General features: G+C 34.2%; 1 protein-coding gene across 10 annotated transcripts in view; it reads left to right on the top strand.

Moving 5' to 3' along the window:
* The window catches only part of GRIA4 (glutamate ionotropic receptor AMPA type subunit 4), a 551,958-nt gene that overhangs the window by 11,020 nt on the left and 515,058 nt on the right, over positions 1-25,880 (top strand). For 8 of the 10 annotated variants that reach the window (XR_014231116.1, XM_082339906.1, XM_082339902.1 and 5 more), the window contains exons 2-3: positions 417-590; positions 1,780-1,938. Coding sequence is in view for 9 of the 10 variants with exons in the window: in XM_082339906.1 (XP_082196032.1) it covers positions 503-590; positions 1,780-1,938 (247 nt within the window). In the remaining variant the exon portion in view is untranslated. The other 2 variants (XM_082339905.1, XM_082339904.1) reach the window with 2 other exon arrangements.

Consider the following 25,880-nt stretch of genomic DNA (forward strand, 5'->3'; position numbering starts at 1 on the left):
GAGTAGTGGGCGAGGGGCGTGCGGAGGGAGTGCTGCGCGCTCGCGGAGGGGGCGCGAGGCTCCGGGCTGGTGTAGGCTTTAGGTGGCTGCTGGCTGAAAGGAGCAGCGCAGCGCGTGCGGCGGCCGCGGCGCCAGTGTGTGTGTGTAGGTGAGAAAGCGAGGGCCGAGCGCGAGTGCGAGCTAGGCACAGAGAGAGCGCATGTCTCATCCCTGCGAGCAGCCAGTAGCCGCTCCACCACCATCTTTTGCATGTGTAACATTTGCAGCCGGACAGAAAACCTCTCCCAGGGCTATGGAGACTGCGGGAAAAATCTGGCGGCTCGGGATGGATTGCTAAAGGGAAATAGTCATAACTCTAAACCACCCAAACCTCTCTCCTTTTTTCTGTTTTTTTGTTTGGTTGTTTTTAATTTTAGCGCCATAGTCCTCAATGCCTCTCTGAACAGCCTTTAGGAAGAGTGCGAGAGAAAGAGAGCGCGCGCCAGGGAGAGGAGAAAAGAAGATGAGGATTATTTGCAGACAGATAGTCTTGTTATTTTCTGGAATTTGGGGACTCGCCATGGGAGCCTTTCCGAGCAGCGTGCAAATAGGTAAGCTCTGCTCCGGTGGGGTATGCGTGTGGGTGGCTGTAGCAGATATCCGAAAGTGAGTCAAATGAGTTACTGATAAGCAATTTAGGGGAACCTTCGGCGTCTCCTTTCCCCTCTGCTTCCCTCTTCCTTTCTCCCCTTTATAAAAAGACTGCCTCTTTGGTGCAGGTTCAGTTAGAACAGCACAGAGCTGCCCACCCATCCGTCCTCAGTCTATACTCCTGTTTCCACCTTTGGCTCACGTTGCTTAAGTAGGATTGCAATAAGTTGGGGGAAAAAACCTCCGTGGGGGTTGGTAGCATTTTATCTATTTCTTTTCATTTCTTTCTCTAAAGCATGAAGGGATGTAGAGTTTGTTTAAACAAAACAAAACACCCCCCACCCCCCGCTTCTTCCCGTGCTGTACGCAGCAGCATTCGCTATTACAGAAAGAACACTGTTTGTGCAAAAAAGCATTTACACCCGCACCTCCTTGTCTTTGCTTGCTACCAGTTAACGGATTTCAAAGTTAGATCCCTTTCCCGGAACCTTTTCTTCTTTTGTTTTCCTCTTGAATCTTTTGCCCTTAATCCTCCCTCTCGACTCTATTTCCAGGGACCCTATCCGTCCTTGGCTTTTCTTGCTATTCTCTCCTGTCTTTTAATGGGACGCAGCAATCGAATTTCTTCCAGCTAAGTCCAGCCTCAGACTGCATCATTTCTCGTAGACAGTGCACAAAACGGTGCTAATTAGGCTGAGTCCAAGAGCTGCATAAAAACAAAGTTCATGTCTCCTTTCTGATTTCCCTTTAACCTGCACGTCACCACATCCCTTAATTTCTGTATTTTAATGCAAATTATCTTTTCTTCCCATCTGCATGCATCTTAGAAATGCCCGGAGCTGGCTTCTGTAGCAGTGTGCTGAGAATCATGGGGAGGGCAAGAGAGAGAAAGGAAAGCACACTAAATGATCTGTCTCAGAGGTCACTGTGATCATGACAAATTGGGACAGGAAAAGGCTGAGCTGCCTTAAAGACTAAAATATTAAGCATACACCTTAGGGACAAAGGGCAGTCTCCCAAGATGTGGCAGGGATAGTTCCTTAATTGTATGTGTTGGTGAATGGCAGTGGATTTGACAGTTCTTGGGGTGGGTATAGTAACATTTACAAGAGGAGACACTGAATGTGCTTTTTCTGCTGTTTTTAATAGGTGGTCTCTTCATCCGAAACACAGATCAGGAATACACTGCTTTTCGATTAGCAATTTTTCTTCATAACACCAGCCCCAATGCGTCAGAAGCTCCTTTTAATTTGGTACCTCATGTGGACAACATTGAGACAGCCAACAGTTTCGCTGTAACAAATGCTTGTAAGTAAAACATAAGTTGTAGGTAAATGAGAAGAGAATTAAAATGAGGCAATAGAGTCCCCTTCCTCTGTATTATTATTATTACTATTATTATTATTATTATATTTTTTAGAAAGACATTCAAGATCTCCACAGTTTGCTGGTTACAGAGCAAATCAGTTAAAAGTAAGATTTAGTCTCAGGGATATTTAGCTGGTCTTTTTTTCTCTTCCTTCCTTCCTCCCTCTCTCCCCCTTTCCTTTCCACCTCCCTCACTCCCTTCTTCCTTCTTTTTTCTTGAAATTAATTGAAGTTACTTTCTCCTTTAACATTTCAGTATTATTTCTACAACCTGAATATCAAGTTAGTGAAAATTGTACTCAATCTAGTTTTTGATTTCTGTTCCTTGGTTTTTATTTGCTTTTCACTTGAGTAAGTGTATGTCTTGCTTTTAAAGAAGACACATGCTCTCTTACACTGGTAAAGGCAATGGAAGGTTTGCTAACAGTGAGAAAGAGGGGAGCGGTGGTGTGGAGGATATATATTTGGGTCGGTTGGCTGACGCTGCAGATGATCTGGTGATGTCACTTGAGACTGCCCTGCTCTTATATTCTGGGTTGTAAATGTCTCCTGCTATCAGGTAATGCATATATCCTGTGAATATAACTCCATGAATCCTTACCTTGGTGGCAAATCATGTTAGTGTCCAATCCACTGAATTTACAAACCAACCCAGCTGGATCTGTTATTTTATGCAATAAGATTGAGATTTGGTGATCTTACCTAACGCTATAATTAAACAGTTGTACAGAGCTCCCCTGCCAAAATACTGTATAACTTAATGTAAAAATATAATCAACTGTGTATTAATTTAAAAATCACTAAAATATGATCAGTCAATAGAACATTTAGATTGCATTTTAACTCTTGAGGGAAACACGTTTCACATACCTCCTTATTTTTACATGCTAATTTACTACTGCTCAAATTTTACATGTTAAGATAATGGTTATAGATTATGTAAGACATATAGGAATAGTTTCTATATAAAATTTTGCACAGCAGTAATAAAATATTCAATCTGCATTGTATGGTATTTTTATTATATCAAGTTGAGTATATTTTAATTTTGAAAGTCCTCTTTCTGTGTACAAGAAAGTGTATACTGAACAAACTAGTGAAATTGAAAACAAAGAGTTTTTATGTTAGGAGGATATCTGTTCATTAATTATTTTAATTCATATATATTTGCCATTAATTCATCTAACAAGTGACATGATCACGTTTCCTTAATTTTTGGCATCTAATTACTTTACTTTAGAACTTGGTTTCATAAACAGGTTAAAGCATTTGACTTTTTTTTTTTAACTGCTACAATTGTATTAATTTGCAGGAATTCTCTAGTTCCTTTGGGTACTACTTAATTAAAAAAATCATTTGTTGTTTTTAGTAATAAAGTCAATATTCATTATAATGATAATTATATGGGAGTTATTTTTAAGCAGAAGTGAACATAAATTAGAGCTAAGTTTGTGGATAGTCATTTTGAAAATGTCTTAAGTTATTAATTTTTGTTCCAAGTTTTGATGAGATGTTAACATTTCAAACAGTTCTAGGTATAAAATATTCTCCTTAGTATGTGAATATTATCTTTTGATTTAAATATTTTTCTTGTGTCTCTCTTGAGATTCTGTCAACAAAACCATTTCTAAGTTTAAAGATAATTCATGATTCAAATATATTTGAAGGTACTTTGCCTACAGTAAATTGCTATTTAAGTATTCATTTTTATTATTTAGTTAATGAAAGACTGTCTTAAAAGTGGAGCTATATTAGTTTTATTTTTTCTAACTAAGTGCTTAATTATTTTAAAGTTTGTGTTATGGCTTCCAGCTATATAAACTATAAAGTGATAATTCTTTCTTCTTCCATATCATATGTTAATCTCATTCAGGAAAATTTTAATTAGTATTATATTATTTATGTAATAAAAATATTGTATAAAATAAAGTGTTACTGGTAAAGAACCTATAAACATAAGAAATTGCTAAGAAGCTGTACACAGAATGAAAAAGTAAAAAAAGGTATAAAATATAGTAATATGCTATTCTTTAACATGTTAGAATTGAGAAAATTGAAGCTAAGTAAACTAAGTCTGCTTATTTTGATTCCAAGTGTAAAGCAATATTAGTGGTGTCATGTTTTTCATAATCACATATAATTGACATTGTGTACATGCTTAAAATATTTTTTAAAAACATAAATTGTAAATAAGGAAAAAAACATTTTCTAGTGAAGAAACGGAAAAATTTTTGACAAATGACTATGCCAAATGTCCTTAAGGCAAATCTAAGCAGAATTTGGGAAAAATCAATGGTCAGAGAGTGTGGGTCAGGTGATTGGTGTTTGTTAAATGGACTGACCTAGAGCATGTAGACGCGTGATTTTCCAGTCTAATTAAAGGTGAAACGTAAGCAATAAGTATGAGGCAAACTCATATATCAAGCTGTATGCCTTTGGGTACAAAAGGATAAAAATAGTGTTCTGGAGAATTAACATGGAACTTATTCCTCACAGTGATACAGGCTAGATTTAAAAAATTTTCATGTTGGATTAAATATAAATATATTTTTTAAATATAAAAAAATATATGTGTCCGACTAGGCTTATTTTAAATACGATTTTCCTGCAGTGTGCCCTTGTAAAACTTCATAATCTAGTGTCTTTGTGAATAAGGGCCACTAAACAGGATATGTTTATTTTATGGAATGTATACTTAAAGACAAAAAAGGCAGATTAAAGAATAAAGAGTATTATTGGTCATCTATTGGACAGATGTAATTTAATGTTGGTTCTTCTGCCTCAAAATTAATTTAGCACTCTAAGAATACTTCAGACAATCTAAACATTCTGTGTATAGAGTTTACATACTGCATAAGTTTAAACCCAATTAACTCAAATTTTTCCCTTTTGGTATAAATCCCAAGTTGCTGAGAGAGGGTGGGGATAATTTTGGCTTATAGTTCATTTTATTTTTTTACAATATTTGTGTAAGATTAAATTAAAATATTGTTCTCTTTTTAAACTATTCACATGGCTTGAAAAATCACACTTTGCTAAGTATAAAACTGAAATTATAAGAAATACAGATAATATAGAATTATGACATATTTCAATAACAAAGTGTAGGTGTAATAAATAGCCCAAGTAGTCAAATTTCAAAATGTAATTAAAGGTATACATTTCTTTGTTGTAATCTATTCAAAGTATGGGGTATGGCAAAATAGATATTTAAAAAATAAATTCAATATGGACAATGTCCTTTAATAAAATATTATACAGTTGACCCAAAGTAGCTATCTTTGCAAACAAACATGCTAGTTAAATTGAATATGTTCTTTGCAAAACATTTGAGATGGCCTGAAGAAGCAGGCTATGTTCTTATATTTTTCTAATAGTTAATAAAGATATTTTGGTTTGGAGGATGATGTATCTTAAATTTGGCCAAAGAAGTAATAACCAAAATACTAAAGTAGTCTATCACAAAGCTTTCTAAAAGATAAAAAGATGAGACATTGCAATTATTAATTTAGTCCAGTTACATTAGCTATCCTGTAAAAGAATAAGTTCCTTTAATAAGGCAGGCCCTTACAATATAATCCACAGATGTTCAGTTTCTCAAATGATTCTTTTAATTTCATATGGGTAGTAGGAAAAACATAGTGAAATAGATCAAGTACTCATGTATTGTCCCTTAGGTGAAATAATAAGAGAATTTTGTGGAATATTTCCAACTTTTTAAACTTGGATAGGAAAGACCAACTGGTTAATATTTTTGTTTTATTTTTTTAAAATAATGTGTTTATCTTACTCTCCTTTTCTGTCTAAAATCTGTCTATTCAGTGGTTTACAACATGATGGATAAGAAAGTTGTAAGTCAAAAATAGAACGCATATTATACCCTAGTAATGATGAGAAAGTTGTTCTTTTTAAGTTAAATATTAGTTCTATTTGTGATGGGTTTAGTTATCAACTCTAAATACCCAGTTGTGTGCTACTTGTAAAGGTAGGTTGGTATGTAAAATATACTTGTTTAGCTAATCTAAATACATTGAAAATGTGACACTATATCCAGTAGGCTCTGGAGGCAGAGCTTATATAATAGGGACTTAATTCAAACTTGTTTAAGGGTACTAAATAATACAAACTTTTGGCTTTAATTCAACAATGTTTAAGTTTTGTACATTTTCCTTTTCTAGGACATGAAGTCCTAAAAAGACATTCTAAGAGTTTATATTGGACTGATATAATAATCTTAAAAATGCTAAAAATAAAATTCTGATGGTTTGACCTGCAAAATTGTTAGCAGAAATACGTTAAATATTATTTGACTTTTGATCATTTTTAGGAAAATGAGTGACTGTCATTAGGTTTCCTTATTCTGATTCTGAATTGATAGCAAGATTCTATGTTGATTTGAAATAATTCTTTAGTTTTATAATATTCTTTCCCTCTTTTTCTTAATTTTCCACATGAGATTGATGACAAAGATGGGTCACATTCCTATGGTTTGTCCCTTTCTTAAATGATGCACAGTTTGCATTGATATATTTCAGAATTGTCACAGTACTAAGCTTTCTTAAAGCCATTTGAAAAACTCTCTAAACTTTTTTTTTTTTTCTTGTGGATTCTCCCAAGTGTTTTTTTTATTTCTCAAAGAGGAAAAAAAAATTACTTTCTGACATTGGGAAATATGTATATATCTTATTTACAGAATTTTACTATAGTTCAGAAATTTAAAATGAAGAATAAATACCATACACCTTACATTTTACTACAACACATAGTTTTTAAACTGCTTCTATGTACATGATTTTATTTGACCTCAAGCTAGTCTTTGAGTGAGACTGAGAAGATGGTCATTATTTTTTAGTTAAGCCAGCTTTGGCTCAAAGAAGTTACTTGACTTGCCAAAGACCATGTAGCTAATAAGCTGCAGAGCCTGGTTTTGAACTCAGGTCTTCTAATTACTATCCTAGTACTTTAACCAGGAGACCATAGGATGTGAAAACTACATCTGTATTGAGATTACTTGAATCAAGAAAGAAAAGAATTGTCATTTATTTTGTTCTAATTTAATTGTAACATTTTGAAGAAAATAGGGCAAGACATTTCTGGCAACTTATTCATTAATCAGATGGCAGTGAGTGATATAGCAAAGACTGAAGCCATATTGTGTAGTGAATTTGTCCATTCATTCACTAGATTAGATAATAAACATATCCATTTATTCATGAAACATATTTATCAAGGGTAACTGTATTTAGGACACTATACTAGAAATGAGCATACAGAAACTTATAAGAGTAGTTGTTGCCCTCAAGAAGCTAATAGCCTAGGGGGAAAGATGTACAAGCCAGTTATCACAGTACAGTAAGACAAAGTATTATGACAGAGAAACAGAGTGCTATGACAGACATTAACACAGGAAGGAACATCAAACTTGGCATGGTATCTTAGGGGAGATGTTATCTGATCTGGGTGTTAAGACTCTAGTTGAGTTATTTGAAAAATAGAGAGGAAGGAAGGCACGCCTGGCCAAAGAAGCAGAACATGACAAGGCACCAAGGTGTGGCAAGGCCAGGTGTGATTAAGCCACTGGATATGGTTTAGTCTGGCTGTAATACTGATCGTGCTGGGAAGGAGAGGTGTGCTAAGGGGCAGGGCTTTGTAGATCCACACAGGATCTTGTAGCTCTTGTAAGGAGACTCTTCTGAATAAAAAGGGGGACCCATAAATGATTTAAAAACAACAGTGACATGATGAGATTTATGTTTTACAAAGAACAGGATGATTTCAAGAAGGAAAATGTATTAGAAAGGGGCAAAATGGGAAGAAAAAAACCAGTTAGTTGAGTCTTGAAGTAATGCAATTTAGGATGATTAAGTGCTTGAATAAAAGTAGAAACACTAAGGAGAGAGAAAAGTACATAGATCTAAGAATACAGAACTGTTGACAGAACTTAGTGATAGATTGGATGTCTGTGTGGGAGAATGGAAAGGAAGTATGGTAAGAATTATAGATGATTTTTTCAATTTTTGGTCTGGAAAAATGATTAGATAGCAATACCATCAACTAGGAAGGGACACAAAGGAGCAGATTTGAATGGGGAAGATGAGTATAGTGTAGATGTACTGATTTTGAGGAGTTTAAGAGACATCCAAATGCAGTGGAGAGTTGGACATGTATATCTGGAGCTCTTGGGCTCAGTTTGAACTAAAGAGAGACATTTGATAATGGCTGAAACCACGGATGTGGGCAAAATCATCCAGAGAGAGCAAAAGCAGTGAACAGAATGTTGAGGACAAAAATCCAGGAAATAGAGTACGTGAGGGACAGGGAGAGAAAAAGAGACTGAAGGAAATGGGTCAGTGAGTTCAGAGGAAAATGAGGCAAGAGTAATTTCACGGGAGCCAAGAAATGGGAAGAATTTCAAGTAAATAGTGATCAAACTTGTCACTGGCTGCAGAATTTTAATAATGAGTTGCATGGATAATTGATCTTTAACAAGTCTTTCCTTCTCTTTTCTTTAGTGTTCTTTTGTATTTTGACCAGAAAAAAAAGCAACCTTTACTAATCCCACATAGATTCTATTAATACATACTCTTTCGTGTATGTTGGCCTAGAATAGTCTTATCTTTTATTTAGAGGTAGGGAGAGTCTTTTCTGGACTTTTGAGCCAGATAGGCTTGAATTTACAGCCTGATAGTGGGTAAGTTACTTAACACTTTTGAGCCACAGTTTCTTCATTCATTAACATACAAAACACATGAATTTTATGAATATTAGAAAAACGTTTGGAAAATATTTAGCCTATAACTATAACTCAATTAAATTTAGTTGTATTACATTCTCTGTCATATAGAACATTTATTTCTGAATCAATGCTAAAACTTCGAGTTTATTTATATTTTCTGTTTATATTTTGAAAAAGCAATTTATGTTTTGAATAAATATATTTTGTTGATATTTCATAGGGATTTTTTTGACCTCTAACTGAATTGTTAATTTTAATTTATATACACAAATCTAAATGCATATTTGTCAAAATTATTTTTAAGTCCTATGAGAGGGTAACTTTGTCTGGGATCTATGGACCATTTGGAGAGAGAATTGGTTCATGGATGGATTAAAGAGATTGATGAATTCTCATAATTGCATGCAAAATTGTGTGTTCTTGAGCAGTGTGTGTGTGTGTGTGTGTGTGTGTTTAGAGAGAGACAGTCTAAACTTTTGAACAGCTTCTCAATGAATTCCAGTTACAAAAAAAAAAAAAGCCCACAGCCCTAAAGGAGCTACACATATATTAGATAAACACACATCACTTCATTCTCTACCTTCTTCATTGCAAAAAAAAAAAAAAAAAATGAAGAAAGCCAATTGGATTTTATCTTTGAAACTAACCAGGAATTTTCCCATAAACTCCATCTCCAGTAGCTTCTTCCTTGTCATAGAAAATAATCAGTGTGTCCTAGCTGGAAAAATGCTTGGCTTGGTCCTCTGCCTCTTAAACTGTCATCATATTATTTTTATTCCTTCTCTTACTATCAAAAGTTCTACATATTCCACATCAGCTCCTTCTATTTTTATCACGTTTTACCTTCTCCCTTAACCATCACCACTCCTGCAACAGCGTTCTTGAAGGTCATCAGTGACTTACAGATTAGTAAATCCCATTGTTCCTTAGTCATTGTCTTTTAATATTGTAGTTTGCAGGATTTGACATAGCTGATAACTCCGTTCTTTGAAACTCATTTCTCTTTGATAATAATAATAGCTACTGATTATGTGCCAAGTCTCTGTGTTAGTTACCTCAATTCTTACACAACTCTAGAAGCAGGCATCATTATTATTTTCATTATTTATGTGGAGAAACTGAAGATCTTTAGTTAAGAAAATTTGCCTAATGACAAGTATCCAGGGCATCAGATCCTGAAGTCAATTTTGCCTGCCATTCACACTATAGTATCTTGGTTAGTACAGTATTCACAAGATAGCCATCACTTTGTGACAGTAGCTAGATAACTCCTAATTTAAATAGAAAGATGTTTTCTTCAAAGTTAGTTCTTTAACAATTTTCATTTACTCCAGTGAATATGTCCATTTTACATTGGGCATCGAGTTTTCTATGTGATTTGTAATGCAGCACAGAAATTTGAGTATTCTAAATGATAATGCTCTCATTACTTTATATTTCCAAATTCATGTTATAAATACCACCAGGTGTAAAAATGAATAAGTGAGTCTTTATATATCACACAAACAGTATTGGATACTTCATTAGTTGGCCAACCTACATAAGTTTTATAGGAACGTTATTTGATTTCAGAATAACTACAGCTATTTGAAACGAAACATATTTTCCCCAGTGCTTTAAAGATTTGCTTAGCTGTCAGGGATTTCATTTCAGGTTTTCCTTTACATGTTTTTGGATTCCAATAAACATAGTGAAGGATTGTCTTAAAGATCATCACCCTAAGTCAAATTTTCTGCAGTCTTCATAGCATCATCACTTGTCTCCAACTTAATAAAACTACTAGTGTCATAAATAAAAAGTTCAACGTTATCTCAGAAATAAAGGGTAAAAAATTGAGATGTAGTATTTTCTTTGAATAAGCCATTGTATTTCTCCAGTTACAGCAAAAATTACACCATAAGCTGTAATCATTGTTTGCTTACTTTTGTTGCTTATCTGCTTTTTCTAAAATAGGCAGTTTCTCACCAATAACTTAAATATATTATACCCTGTGTTCTTTCCATTTTTCGTATTTTTATCTTTTTAAACTGACACAAAAATTTCAAATAATTTAGAAGCCTTAAAAAGCAAAATATTTTTGCAGTCTCACCACATAGAGATAATCACAGTAAATAGGGTTTATAGATCTTTCCAGACTTCTTTTCTTATCTGTATAGACCTAGGTAGAGAGATAAAGAGTATTATAAACATAAGGTAGTAATATATATCTATTGAATAAATAAAACTTTTTAATAAAAATGATATTAATCTATACCTATATTTTATTATTTTATTTCATTTATCATAAAAAGTTTTCTGTCAGTTATATAGTATACTTATATAGAGCTATCTTATTTTCTTTTACTGCTACATAATGTCATTGTGCAAAGTTACTATGATAAATGTACACTCTGGATCATCATTTAGGTTGTTTCCACATATTTTATATTACAAACAGAATAGGAGTAAAACTATTTGAGTACCTGTGTGAATATTCCTGTAGGATTAATTCCTGGAAATGAAATTACTATATCAAATAATGTGGATTTTTGCTTTTAGTACATATTGTCAGTGTCTTCTCCTCAAAAACAAAGTATTATTTAAATTTACAACCACCTAAATGTGAGAATAATTGTTTTTCTATGACCTGCTAACACTAGTCATTATCAGTCTCTTGAATCTTCACTTGTCCTGATGGGTAAAAATGACATCTAACTGCTACTTTAATTTGCATGTTTTTGATTAATAGTGTGGCTGAGAATATTTTCCTATATTTATAAGACCATGTATATCTTTCTGTGTGAACTGTTGTTCTTTTACTTTGCCAGTGTTTTCTTTTTTATTTGAGGGAGTGTTTTACATGCTAAGAAATGAACCCTTTGTCATGTATGCTGCAAATTTTTTTTCTACTGTGTCTTTGGCTTCCACCTTCATTTATGATGCCTTTTACTGTACAGACATTTTAAATTTTTATGTAGTCAAATCTGAGAGTCATTTTCTTTATGGCTTCTGGGTTTCATGCTATGCTTATAAAGGTATTCCTGTCCTTAAAACTATATAATATTATTCCACATTTTTCTAGTATACTTTATGGTTTTAAATTTTATATTTATAATGCTAACTCTTTTGGAATTTATTTTCTTATGTGTGTTAGGAATTGATCTTTATTTTTTTTTCTGCTCTATTTATTTGAATAAGCTATTCTTTTACAACTTCTTTGAACTGATATATTTGTGCAGATCTCTTGTGATCATGACTGAATTTGAACTTGAGCAGAAGTTCTGCATATTACCTCTTCTCAAGTTCTCCTATTTGCTTTTCTTCATCTACCTTTCCTGACAGTCCCTAGTGGTCATAGTGCTAGTTTTGATATTTTTATCATCTGCTTTCTTGCTCTATCTATTACTTTCCTAGGTTTTTTCCTGTTGTCATTTAACATTCGACCAGGTCCTCTTGCTTCTATCTCTAAAGTACATTACAAGTGTTTCCACCTTTCTCCATTTCTATCCCACAGTTCTAGTCCAAGTCAATGGTACTTTTCTAATAATTCCATAGTTAATCTGCTTCTACCTTACCTCTCCCCATCCACTTTACATACAGGAGCCAGTGATTCCCTTCAGAATTGAAAGAAGAGACATTTTTCATTGTTTAAAACCCTCCAATGGCTTTTCAGTCTCTTGGAGTAAAATTGCAACTATTTAACAGGTTCTGATTATAAGCATGATTTGACTCCTGCCCATCTTTTTGCCTTGTTCTCCATGCTGGAGTTTGCTCATTCTTCTTTTTGTTTCCTGAACATCCTTTAACCTTTCATTCTTTTTTCTATACCTTTGTACTTTCCATTACCTTTTTTTAGAGAAGGGCTGTTCCTCCAATCCAGTTTTTGCTTGACTAGCTTTTTCTGAATCTTCAGGACTCAGGTCAAAGTCATCACCTAAGAGAAACCTTCCTTGCCAACCTCTCTAGAGTAAGCTTTCCCACTCCCAAACTCCAATTACTTTATATTGCATTATCAACCATACGATAATCTTTGGGTTTATTACAATCTGTAATTATTATTTTCATTTGTTTACATATTTATCATCTATAATTCCCCACTAGAAAATAAACTCCCAGAACCAAGGGCTTTATCTGCCTTGTTAAACAATATATCCTCATAGCCTCGTACAATACCTGGTACAAAGCAAGGATAAGTAAATATCTTTGAATATATGAATGAACAATATGTGATGAGTTTTCTCTCCACTCATCTTTGGGGCATCCTTAAGACAGCTAAGACTTTTCATGTGTTATCTTAGAAAAAAATGAGCAGAGGATATAAGGACAATGAGGTAGTGGATCCAAAATAAATGTTATGTGTCTTCCTTATCTTAAGCATGTTTTTTTTCTCATTTGTTTTCATTAGAGTCAATTGATGGGATGGGTTAAAAAAGGAGGAAAGTAAGTCCTATAAAGAACAAAGTGGGACTGTTAATGCAAATTGACGTACATTGTGCTGGCCAGAGAGCACTTTGATAAATTTAAATCTGGTAGAAGGGAACTTCTAGGTACTTATAACATGTGGTGTCTGCTGACAAAAGAACTAGAAAATGCTGATACAATCCGCTTTCAGAGTAGGAGAAAGCCCATGTGGGAAGCCCAGGTGTACTAGTAAGCATACCAGCTGTACTAGTAAGCATACTCAGGAGAACCATCTGTTCAGACATTGACTGCTTCCTTAGCACTTCTTAAAGTTCATGAAACTAGAAGACTTGTGAAAGAAGGCATCTGGAGTCAAACATACGTTGAAAACCTGTCAATTCTTGATTATCCACATTGCATTTTCTATAGTAAATTTCACAATTTGCTAGTTTCTATAGCCCTTATTCCTCCCTCTTTTGAAATTAGTTTACCCTTGTGTAAATTACTTAAACTATGTATATAATCTTACCTTGGCAAGTTTGAAAGACATTTCACTACTTCTCTGCCTCAAAGATTTAGAATCAAGATAAATATTTTTTTCTGAAAAATATATGCATGCTTTCTTTTTTCTTAATGGAACACTTGTAAGTCCAAATGTTTCCCTTTTTCCTCTGATAACCAAGGAGCTCAATTTCACATTTACTGATTGGTAACAACACTGATCCCATTAAAAATTAGCTTTGTTTTTATATTTGGATTTTTCTTAAATAATATATATCAATAATATATGAGTATTATATACGATATAAATATTATGTTTATAAATATACCTTAAAAGACTATGCACATCATTTTAAGAAGGAAACACAAAGGTACAGCAGCTATAAATTAAAAATATAAATGATACCCCTTTTAACAAAGATGTTGATCAGCTTTTGCTTGAATAGTTAACTTTCCTGTAAAGTACTTTCTGTATATTGTATATACCTTGGAAGATGATAGATAGATAGATAGATAGATAGATAGATAGATAGATAGATAGATAGATAAGTAGGTAGAAAGATAGATAATCTGTCAAATCCATTAGACTGTGAGTTCCTTGAGGACAAGGATGATACCTATTAGTACCTCTATTTTGAGGGTCTTTCAATGTGCCAGGAACAATTATGTTCCATACTTAATAAATGTCTGCTGACTGATTATGAGAGGAGGGAAAGGAGAAAAGGAATCCATTTCTTGGTTGGGTATTATAACAACTAATTCTTAGCCAGAATTGAATAACATAACATAAATCAACTTCTTCTCCATATGACTCAAACCCTTCACATTTTTGAAAACAGATATCACAAGTCCCCTTTGTACTTCCCCAAGCTAAATAACATTTCCTTGTATAACATAGTTTCTAAAACCTTTAACATCCTAGTTCTGGCATTCTGAATATCCCATGGATTTATCATAATTTTATTAAAATATATTGACCTGAATTAACCCGATTCTCCTGTCATGATCTGTCCAGAATTAAACTACATTTTTGACACTCATGATTATGATCTGACATGATCTGTCCAGGTGAGAATATTAATTCCAATTATTTAGGCATTTTACACATAAAGTGTAGGCCAAGATTATTTGAGTTTTTATTAGTCTGTTACATCACTCTCTTCTTGTTAAATTCATGGTCAATTAAAACTTAACACTTTGCTCTTTTTTCCACATGAATTGCTACAAATCAACTTCTCCATAGGGCATTTTTAAAAATTCAAAATAAAAGATTTTACATGTACACTCTTAAATTTCAACTTGTTTGGAAACATCAAGACCATCTTGAGTCATAATTAAGTTAGCTATAAACTATTTTAAATTCCATGTGACTCTTCACTATATGATTATCCTTATTGATGATTAAATTAAAAACAGGCTGTGATACCAGGTCATGAACCAATACTCTTTAGGTATGTGTGGTAGTTAAATGTGAATTATCCTAAAATAATTTATTTGATCAAATTTTTCCATGTTGTTTATAAAGTGCAGATCACTGCACTTGTATTTTTTAAACATTAAAACAAACACAAAGGCTATCAAATTTAATTGAAAAAGAAAATTTCGAATTACTCAAGATGGCTGGGGTATTTAAAATTGATACAATGCTTTTGAAAATCAATTTGTCACAATGTATCAAAAACATTACAAATTGTGCATCATTTGAACTCATGAATACAGGCAAATCTTTAGTCATGAAAATGCTCACTAAAGCATTACTTAGCAGTATTTAGTTGGAGGAATGGTTAAATTAATTAAAGTCTATCCAGACTATTTAAGGAAGAATGTCAGTCATGACAGTCCTCTATCTGACTTGTCCCGGCAGTTCAGTTCAGCTTACTATCTCAACCATGTATCTTCAGACTGCAAACCAGGTCTTTTATGATAATAGGCAGGTTGGAAAAGAGTTGGTATCTGTGGGAGTTGGTATCTGTTGGGATCTGTGGGAGGGAAAAAAATGAACAAACAAGCATCATTTATAATGTGTTTAAAGGCAATTGTCTCCTCACAGATTGGTATAGATGGTGATAGAACACAGCATATACATTCCAGATGAAATTTCAGACTATTCTCCCTTTTTTTAGTTATTGACCTTCGTAGAAGTGTATAATTTAATTTAGTTGGCACAGATGAGCATCTATACTAAAATTGTGATTTGTCACTCAGTCACATATAGAGTATTAAGAACCGGTTTTAAAAAAGTAAGCTGAATAATTGTAAGATGAGAATAATAATTAGTACAGTTACAAGTAACTTTGTAAGTAACTTTATATTGTTATGCATAGATATAAAAATATATAGCATATACATCACAATCTATTGTGTATATATATACTATATACATGACTTTAGCATTTAATTCTTGTTATTTTCACAAAATTTGGTAATGACTGTATGTTATGAAAACATAAGTGGCTGTGAAAATAAGCCTCATTTTACAAAAGTGATAAAATCTCAGATTCGAAACCAAGTGTGAATATTTTATTGAGAAGGAAATCTTGCTAAAATTAAAAAAAATAATAAATAGCAATGTCTTTACCTCTCCTACACTTTATTTTACTTCAAAGGGTGATTTTGCATTTAGTGATAGTAATACTTTAGTGCTTTTAAATCAATAGACTGCAGCCAATGTGCCCTCTACTTGGCAGAATAGTATAACTGTTAATAATTTAGAGACAGTATATGGGAAATATAAAAGATATAATGTCAGTGAAAAAATATGGACTGTCTTTTGATTCCAATTTCATAAGAACCATAATATATACAAGAGATTGAAAATTACCATACCAAAATTTGGTAGTGACTATTTTTCTTTAATGTTACTATGCAGAATTTTTATTTTTAATTTACATATTTCTGAGTTTTTTTAATATGTTTACAAAAAAGCATACATTTATAGTTTTCTGATTAACAATATTTAAATAAAGGAAAATGTTGTGATCTTACCACTAAGTATTGTGTTTGTCTTGCTCTGTTCAAATGGGACAGATAACCTAAGGAGCTTTTTAGACATTTAAGCCAATATAGGTCTTGTTGTCAGAATAGCATTTCCACTTAGCAGTTGCCATGTTTGATCTCTTTGTTTACACACGTTCATTATTTTAAAATGAAAATATCAACTTGAATTAATTAAAAGTATTAAATTAAATCATTATGTTTACTTTAAAAGAGCCAAGAGAACAGTTGGTGGTTACAAGCATTTTTCATTGCCAACTGAAAGATATAACTTACTGAGTCTAATTGCCTATATTATTTTCAATTCTTTAGAAAGCACAGTAGCTGCGTGAGTGAGTTGATGGCTCTTGGATAGCTGGTCACTGTCTCTGGGTAGTCTTTTCTGATCACCCTAGGCTGGTTTAGCTCCACTTTGCTATGATCCTTGTGGCATCCTGAGCTTCCCTTTTTACACTGTATTATCATTTAGCTGTGCATTCTCCCCCTGGAATGTGAACTCCTGGATGACTGGGATGCCGTTGTATTTGTGAATGAATCCCTAGTGCTTGGCTCATGGCACAATGCCTGACACATAACACTAAATTACTACCCATTGAGTTTATGGATATGAGAATGGAGGGACTTGGGAATTGATGGTTAGATACTAGTGTTTTAAATCAATTTTTTGAGCATCCAGTTAAGAATTGTGGCAGATTCTGTGTCAGTGACTGTTGAGACTACAAAAACATGAAAAACAATTCTTTATTGACATCCCCATATGAATAGATGACTGGTGAAACATTTTAAAGATTATTACAATGATTATAATTGTATAAACACATTGCCTTCAGAATTTAGAGACGAAGAGTTCTATAATTAGAGTCTCCATGTAAGAAGGAACAGTCTTACAAGTTGCCCTCCCTCTGTGTTCCTATGTCTCATGAGGATTGTTTCACCTGAATTATTGATACTGCCAGGATGCCTGCCCATGGACAGGGATGTCTCAGCTCTCCATTTAAAATTCTGATCCAAGCATCAATGGTTCATTCTTATTTCTACCCGACTTTTTTACACAGCATCCATAAAAATTTAGACTCCAAAAAATTCTCACATTTCTACCTGGTTTCCAAGATGACTTTTTGTGTGTCTAGTGTGCCAAACCATATTCCATTCTGGGGACACAAGCCTCTTTGCTCCTAAGCAGCACACAATTTAGTGATGACTACTGAAAATCTCAATGCAATGTGACAAATACTATGATTACATTGGAAAGGAGGCAGCTAGCTCTGCCTGCCTTAGTGTTTTTATAATGTACTTTAAAAGCCATTTTCTCTTTTTTCTCCTCAAGGGGAGAAGGGCAGTTTGACTGTTTCTTATAGGGCCAAGATAATAGACTCAAGAAAATGATTCTACATTATAAACACTAATTTGATTAATGAAGTAAGATTGGATTGATTTACTTAGATGCCAGAATTTATATGGAAAGAATAAAACCAAATTCTTTGTCAGCTCCAGATTTGACTCAACACCTATGAATCTGAACCACCCTATTAGTCTCAGAGACATCAAGTTACTTATCACTTCTATATTCTATATTCCTTAAGCAACTGTGTGTGTTTGCTACCAAGTTATTATGCCCCTGTTAATATGCAGCTTTTTAAGTGTTCAGTTGTCACTTTAGTTAATTGAATGTTCATTTGGCAACTGTCTTGCTTCCTTCATTGTACCACACATTTTATTGAAAAGAAATATTTGATGTGATATTTTACCATAAAAGGCTTATAATCTGCTGGAAAAGTAGAAATAACATAATGTGAAATAAGGGAATAAGAAGGCGTTAAATTAGAATACTGTGTTGTCTAATAATCACCAAAGAAGGAATATCAGAAGAAGCCAGACTTTATAAACATAAACCTTAATAAAATGTAATTTAATCTTGTCATGAAAGTAAGGGGAAGGGAATGGAGAGGCATAAAAGAGGGTTGAACAGAGTAAGCCAGCACGCTGACTTTGAAAAGGTGGTAGGACAGCCCAGGAAAATGTCTCGTTGGATCCAAGTAGAGTTACAGAGAGGGGAATCAGATGGTGGAGTCCATTGTGAATTCAGGACTTTCTAAAGGTTTGGGCAGGGGACTGGCATTATGAAAAGTGGAATTCAGGGACCATTGTTCTGGCATGATATGCAGGATCAACTAGAGAGAAAAGAGGATAGATGCAAGAACATAAAATGAGCCAGGGCAAAGTCTCACTCATCTCTAATCACCCCTCATTGTTCTGGGTTCCCTTCAATCTATAGCTTTAACTGACTTCTTCTCTCCTCATAAGGATCTACTCTAGACATGTCTGTTTACTTATACTTCTCGCTTTCTAGCCTCTGCTCTCACTTCTACCCAGCTTCAAAGACAATAAATAGCACTGCTTTAAATGTATTTCCACTTTCATTGCATATGTAGAAACACTTCCATCCTTCCAATCCCTGTGAAGGGAGAAAGCATAGGCTCTGGAGACAGACATGGATTCAGTTCCCATCTTTGTCACTCACTAGCTGTGTGACTTTTTTTTTGAAAGAATTTAATATTTCTGAAAGTATCAAAGTTGTCATCAGCACATTGATGGACTTTGCCACATGGATTTTATTTATTGATTGATTGATTTTTAAAATATTTATTTATTTATTTATTTGGCTGTGTCAGGTCTTTGTTGTGGCATGCAGGATCTTTGTTGTGCCGCTCATTGCAGCGCATGGGCTTGCCTCTAGTTGTAGTGTGCGGGTTTTCTCTTCTCTAGTTGTGGCACATGAGATCCAGAGCGCATGGGCTCTGTAGATGAGGCACACAAGCTCAGTAGTTGTGGCGCATGGGCTTGGTTGCCCTGCAGCGTGTGGGATCTTATTTCCCTGACCAGGGATCGAACCTGCGTCCCCTGCATTGGAAGGCAGATTCTTTACCACTGAACCACCAGGGAAGCTGTGTGAATTTTTGACATGTTAATCAACTTCTTTGAGTTTCAGGAATATAAATTATAAATTAAGGGAAAAATTACTTTGTTTTTAATTGGAAACATAAAACAATGTGCATTAAAATATGTCATATGAAGTGTTTAGGTATTGTCCTCTGAGGATTAGTGTAACTGCAGTAATCATTGAAATAATAATATGTATCACTCACTCAGCCTCATGTGAACAAAATAAAATGCAGACTTCAGTGGTTGATGGAGGTGAAGGGAAAGGTGTCTCTAGGATCATGACTTAAAAGATAGTGGAGTGTGTTGTTGTTAAGTAGGATATGGAATGAAGTTAGAATAAAAAGGTCCTAAAGCAATTTATTCTTTCATTTTGGAGCTAATCCAATTAGGGATTTCTGTCTGCTGGAGGAGTTCTGTAGGCAGTTGAGTATTCAAGTAGCTGTAGAAAGATCTGGGATAAAGATATGGGTTTTAGAATACTCTGCAGGTAGGTGACAGTTAAAACCATGAACAAGAAGCAGATTGCTGGAATATATCTAGTTAGCATTATAAAAAAAAAAGGATTCCTGGGGAAGAGCAACATGATGAGAAAGAAGATAGCAAACTGTCTTGTTTGGTTCACAAGAATTTAAAAATTTAATTTGTTGCCAGCCTAAAAATCAGTGGATTGTACATAAAATTTTGGATTTCTGACTTCTCTGGAAAATTACAAAATTCTTATTACAATGTATCAGAATTTCCTAATGGCAACAATGATCTGGAGCTTAGTGAGTGGCCCCCAGTTAAAAAAGGCCTGTTCTCTCTAGTTGGGTCTTAGAAACCCAGAGGGCCTACTTCCCATCTAGGCCTTATAGGTATTTGACTTTATGACCCCTGAGAAAAAGAACAAATAAGCGAGAACAGTTTCTCAGAAGCCACAGAGAATCACAACCCTGGCATATGCCTTAGATAGGCATGGGAAGTAAAACTGAAATATCTGTGATTAGGGAGAGACTTCTCTGCTTTAAGATCATTTAAGAAGGCAACCTCTCCAATACCTTGCAGTATTTAGAACAAATCAGAATATAAACATAGAAGCTCCTTAGAAGCTCTTCCACATATGTGGATTTCTGTTTGAAAATTACCTTAAAGTCAAGGTTGATATTTTTTTTGTCAGGAGTGGTTTTCACAACTGACAATATTGCCATTTCTTAGAAGATTTTTATATATGTCTATCTGAAGTATTTATTTTTCTGGTTGTCAGATTCAAAGAAACTGATTCCAAAGTACAAATTTACAAATTATGCAGAAGTTGTAAATCTGATCAGTAGAGTATAAGCTTCTCAGGGACAGAGTCTCCAGCTATGTTTCTGTTTTATCCCCTGTACTTAGACCATATTACAGTGTATAAATTGTAATAAACTCTCAGGAAATATTTTTTAATGTAAATTTGCATTATTTTTCAAGCTGTCCTAGCTGTAAGTCCACAAATCAAGTGTAATTGCACTGGAGTTTTGAAGCCAAGTTTGGAAATCTCTTGCACCACAGAAATCCAGACTATATAGGTCAAAGGGCTATATTCCAGACCTAGATCAATAACAAAATCAGAATCCAAGACCTGGAAGATACCTTTTGAAATCATGTAAATAACAACCACATCATTTACAAAACCTTTCATACAGCTTATGTCATTTGGTTTTCAATACAACCCCGAGAAATAACTAGAAATATTAGTCTGGAACCTGAGACTCCTAGCACTAGCCTGGTGCTTAGTGCTCTTAGGTTTCAAATGGTTTCTGCCACTTCCTAGACATCATGACCTTAAGCAGATTATTGAAACTTTTTGAGTCTCAGTTTCCTGATGTGCAAAACAGGGAAAATAGTAGTAACCCGAAGGGTTCCTGTGAGCTTTGATGGAGATTTTGCTTGTAAAGTGCCTAGCACAGTGCCTGCTGCGTGGATCAGTCCGACTATGACTATGACTGCTTTGCTACTTGCCCAAGGTCCCTCAGCCAGTAAGTGGACTCCAAACTGAAAGCTTTTGACGCCAGATTCCAGGCTGTGTTTTCTATTCCACAAAAGGCTACACAGGCTTGAAAGTTGCCACTCTTTAATATCTCAGACTCTGGCAGTCCCCAGATTTCCTAGGTTGCCTGTGTGGACTTATTATGTAATACAGTATATGGAAAATAATCTTCTGGACTGGCTGCCTGATTGTGAAAATAAAACATTGTCAGATATTCTAGGTATAGGTGAATGTTGGAAAAGTTTTCATAAATTCCATTCTAAAAAGTGCACACTCTGTAGTCCATGCACCAATATTTTTATTAAATGATTTTGGGGCGTGTACTTTTGGGCTGAGACTTGAAGAATATGAATACCTTTGTATAGCTGTGATAATAATACCTCACACATGTATAGTAATTCACAGTGTTTCAAAAATAAGGTATTTAGAAATTAGATGATATACAGAATTTCTGACAACAGTATTGTCAGTTAAAACTACAACTTGTGTCTTTTTCTTAAATATCTACAATCAAATACAGGAATCATATTTAAATATTCTCTAAAATAACACTATCAGAGACTTAGAAATAAATTATCTCTAATTTTCTTTGAAACACAAAATAGAACCAGGGAATTCACCTCTTTGTAGGAAATTAACTGCTGAAAGTAAAATAAAATGTCATTATTTGAATTACAGCCATACTAAGAAATATATAATTTGTGACTTAGGAGCAAAACCCAGTATTTTAAGGGGAAAGACAATATAAAGAAGATCTGTAATAGTGCTGATAAATCATGGTTCCACAGTAAGTGTCAAGCATAATAATATACATTATAAATTTCTTTGGTTTTACTTTAGGAGAAGTGGCTAAGTAAAATTGAAATATGAATTGTGGAAATTACATTTTTGGCAAAGGAAAAACTTGAAGGACATTTTGTAACTTCTGTGGGACTCACAGAGGTGAGTCTTGTCCTGGATTCATGCCATTTCATAGGTCATTAGAGACATGAGAAGAGGCTGCTCTTTCTTGCCTGGCTGGGCTGTGACAGCATTCCACGCAGAGCCTCCCAGCCAAACAGTCCCCTCGAGTGACCCTTACCATCATTGCACTTGAAACTGTGTTAGTGGCTAAGAGCCTTGAATATGGACCAATATGAACTATTTCTTACATTTTTAAAAAAAATTAATTAACTAATTAATTTATTTTTTGGCTGTGTTGGGTCCTCGTTTCTGTGCGAGGGCTTTCTCTAGTTGCGGCAAGCGGGGGCCTCTCTTCATCGCGTTGCGCGGGCCTCTCACTATCGCGGCCTCTCTCATTGAGGAGCGCAGGCTCAGTAGTTGTGGCTCATGGGCCCAGTCGCTCCGCGGCATGTGGCATCTTCCCAGACCAGGGCTCGAACCCCTGTCCCCTGCATTGGCAGGCAGATTCTCAACCACTGCACCACCAGGGAAACCCTATTTCTTACATTTTTAATTTACAATTTAAATATCACAGTAAACTCTAACCTTATTTACTTCAACTATTCTCCATAAACTCAAATCGTAAAAAAAAAGCATATATACATTATTGCATATACTCAAGATGGTTTAGAAACAGGAAGGTATAGAAGACGATCTTTGTAGTCTGACATGGAATGCTACCGGAAGACCTGAGAGCTGAGTATTCCACATCAACCCAGAGACATCTCTGCCTCACATCTCTGTTACCATCAGTGTGTGCAATGCTAAACACTGACTCTTAATTATCTAGTATATTTGGAATCCGTTAAATGTGAAGCAGACAGTTTTGGAATACAAACTGAGCAGCTTCCAATACAGAGAAAGTAAAAGACAAATGCCTTCTTGCTTTCCATCATTTGTTTTTATTAGATGATTCCCCACATGGAATGTCTAACAGTAAAATTTGCATGTTTAGTAAAAGTAGATAATGTTCATGAAATATATATTTTAAGGCAATGGTAAACAAAATTTGCAGAAGTGTAAATAGTATAATTTTCTATGTTTTTTTCTAATATCCTGCTCTCTTTATTTTATCCCTCAAGAATACTTTGCCATTTTTCATTTTTCACTTTAAATTTCAAAGTGACTTTTATTCAGAATCTTATTTACTTTCCTTACCCCTCCTGACCCACATACCAAATCAAAACATCATATATTTTCATCCTTTTCCTTTCTTTATAGGTACAATAGGTAACCTATACATTATCAGGGCTAACATGGAAAAGAGTGCCCCCTCCATTTTCCCTAGTGTTCCCAGGTTTTGGAAGTCTATGGTCTAAAGTCTACCCTCATTTAATGCACACCATATGGTAATGCTTCCCCACTGTTGTGACAATGTCATTGTAAACATATGCTTTGGAAAAAGGATGCTTATTTAATCCATGAACTCTTTGTAAAGAAAAATCCTAATATGGTGACATGGGATGACAGTATCTCTCAACAATGAATCATTTCAAATAAGTCACAGAGGCAGAGGTGCTCAGTTCTAACTGCACTTGTCTAGAATTGAATCAGTGCATTATCTGTCATGACCATCAAATCATCCAGGTCCCCTCAGTCTGATGTGTTTGAATTTTACCACATGATCATTCAGTTTCTTGACTTTTCAGTTGGCATTAATAAAAAAATGACCTCAGCATGTACCAATACAAAACAATGGTGGGATTTTTTTTTGGCATCTAAAATATTAACTATAGAGGCAGAAGAACTTAGAACATTTATAAGATTAAAACTCTATGTAATGCTGTTTAACTTTGATATTTGTACTCCACGTTATTGTTGAGAATAATCAATCATTTGAAAATATTTCTCCGTGAAGTTAGATAATCTTAATGGTGTGAAGTTTGAATAGAAGCTTTGTTGCCTTCAACACTAGAAATGGAAATATATAATTAACTTAATGCATTTCATGATATTAACAATAGAATTCTATGAGTTCTATGCCTGTCACCTTTAAAAAATCCTTTTGCTTACAACAGCATTATATAAAATCTTATTGTAATATCATTGCCATTTTAAAAGTAATACTTTTAATTAGACTGAGTATCTCTGGGGAATAGAATCTCTGGATTTTGTGCATACTATGTGATATGAATCATCTTGGATAAAACATTTACATTTGTTAAAACAAGTATTTATAAATATTTACTGAGTGCTTACCCAGTGCATCATACCATACTAGACACTACAGAGGATTCAAAGAAAAGCTTGGCCTCCTGATGTTTAAAGTCTAAAAGGAGAAATAAGACATGTAAATAGATGACCATCATACAAACTAGATAGTGGTAAATACCACAGTGTGCTCTGCAGGTTCTAAGGACAGAAAAATTTTTAGCCAGGAAAATATGGCATTGTGTCTTAAAGCTAGGCATATTATGGGTAACTCATATTTTAGAGTCATTATAGCATACTGTTATTTTAGAAGCTAGGTAAAATAAAATGCATTTGAACATGAAAGTTTTTAAAAGCTAACCCAAGTGAGAATGATCGTGAAGGAAGAAGATGATTCACCAATGGAGTTCTAGTTCCAATTAACATGGATACCTGAGATCCTGAATTCTTATAAAGGTATATTTTTGTTACCAGTACATCATGTAACATTGAACTAATTTCACTGTCACCTGATAGATGATATAGGTTGCTTTTTCTGAAAGAAGTAGAGTAGCTCTTATGCCGAGTTCTTATGCAAGAGTGGAATTGTGAAGAACTTCTCCCAAGGAAATCCTGAAGTTGAAACACTAATTGAAACACTAATGGAAGCTGTGCAATATTGATGGTGATTGTTGTGAAACCAGAGTATCAGACAGATCATGCTGATATGAACAGGGAGAGATGTGGTGGAAGAGACAGTTCAGAAACATTGTGTTAACAGAGGCTATCAAGGCCTGGGGCATCCACAAACAATACCCAATAAGCAGAGTGTAAATGCAGCTTCCTTGAATCTGCTGAACACCTGTTGCTCTAAATCTTATTATTTTATTCCATAAATAATATATAAATTCATTTTTAAACAAATGCCATAAGTACAAAGTAGTGATATTATCAAATAGTTTTTCTCCTCAGGAATCTGCACCTTAGAGAGTACTTTTTTTTCTCCATACTTGATTACTTCATATTATTTGTACCCCTTTTTAAATAATGTCTTCTATTATTCAGACTTTCTTTTTAGTAAAAACTCACTATTTTCATTTACTCTAATATTTCAAAGCCTCTTCATTGACCTTAGGTTTTCACACTTTAGCCTCCATTAGAAAACTTACTGTGAGCTACCATTTTCACTTTATCTCTCCTCCTTGAGGGAAGTGCTTTCTTTCTTTAGTCATCTTTCTTTGAATTATTTGA

Source organism: Balaenoptera borealis, assembly GCF_965194805.1.
Source record: "Balaenoptera borealis genome assembly, chromosome: 11".
Classification (NCBI taxonomy): Eukaryota; Metazoa; Chordata; class Mammalia; order Artiodactyla; family Balaenopteridae; genus Balaenoptera; species Balaenoptera borealis.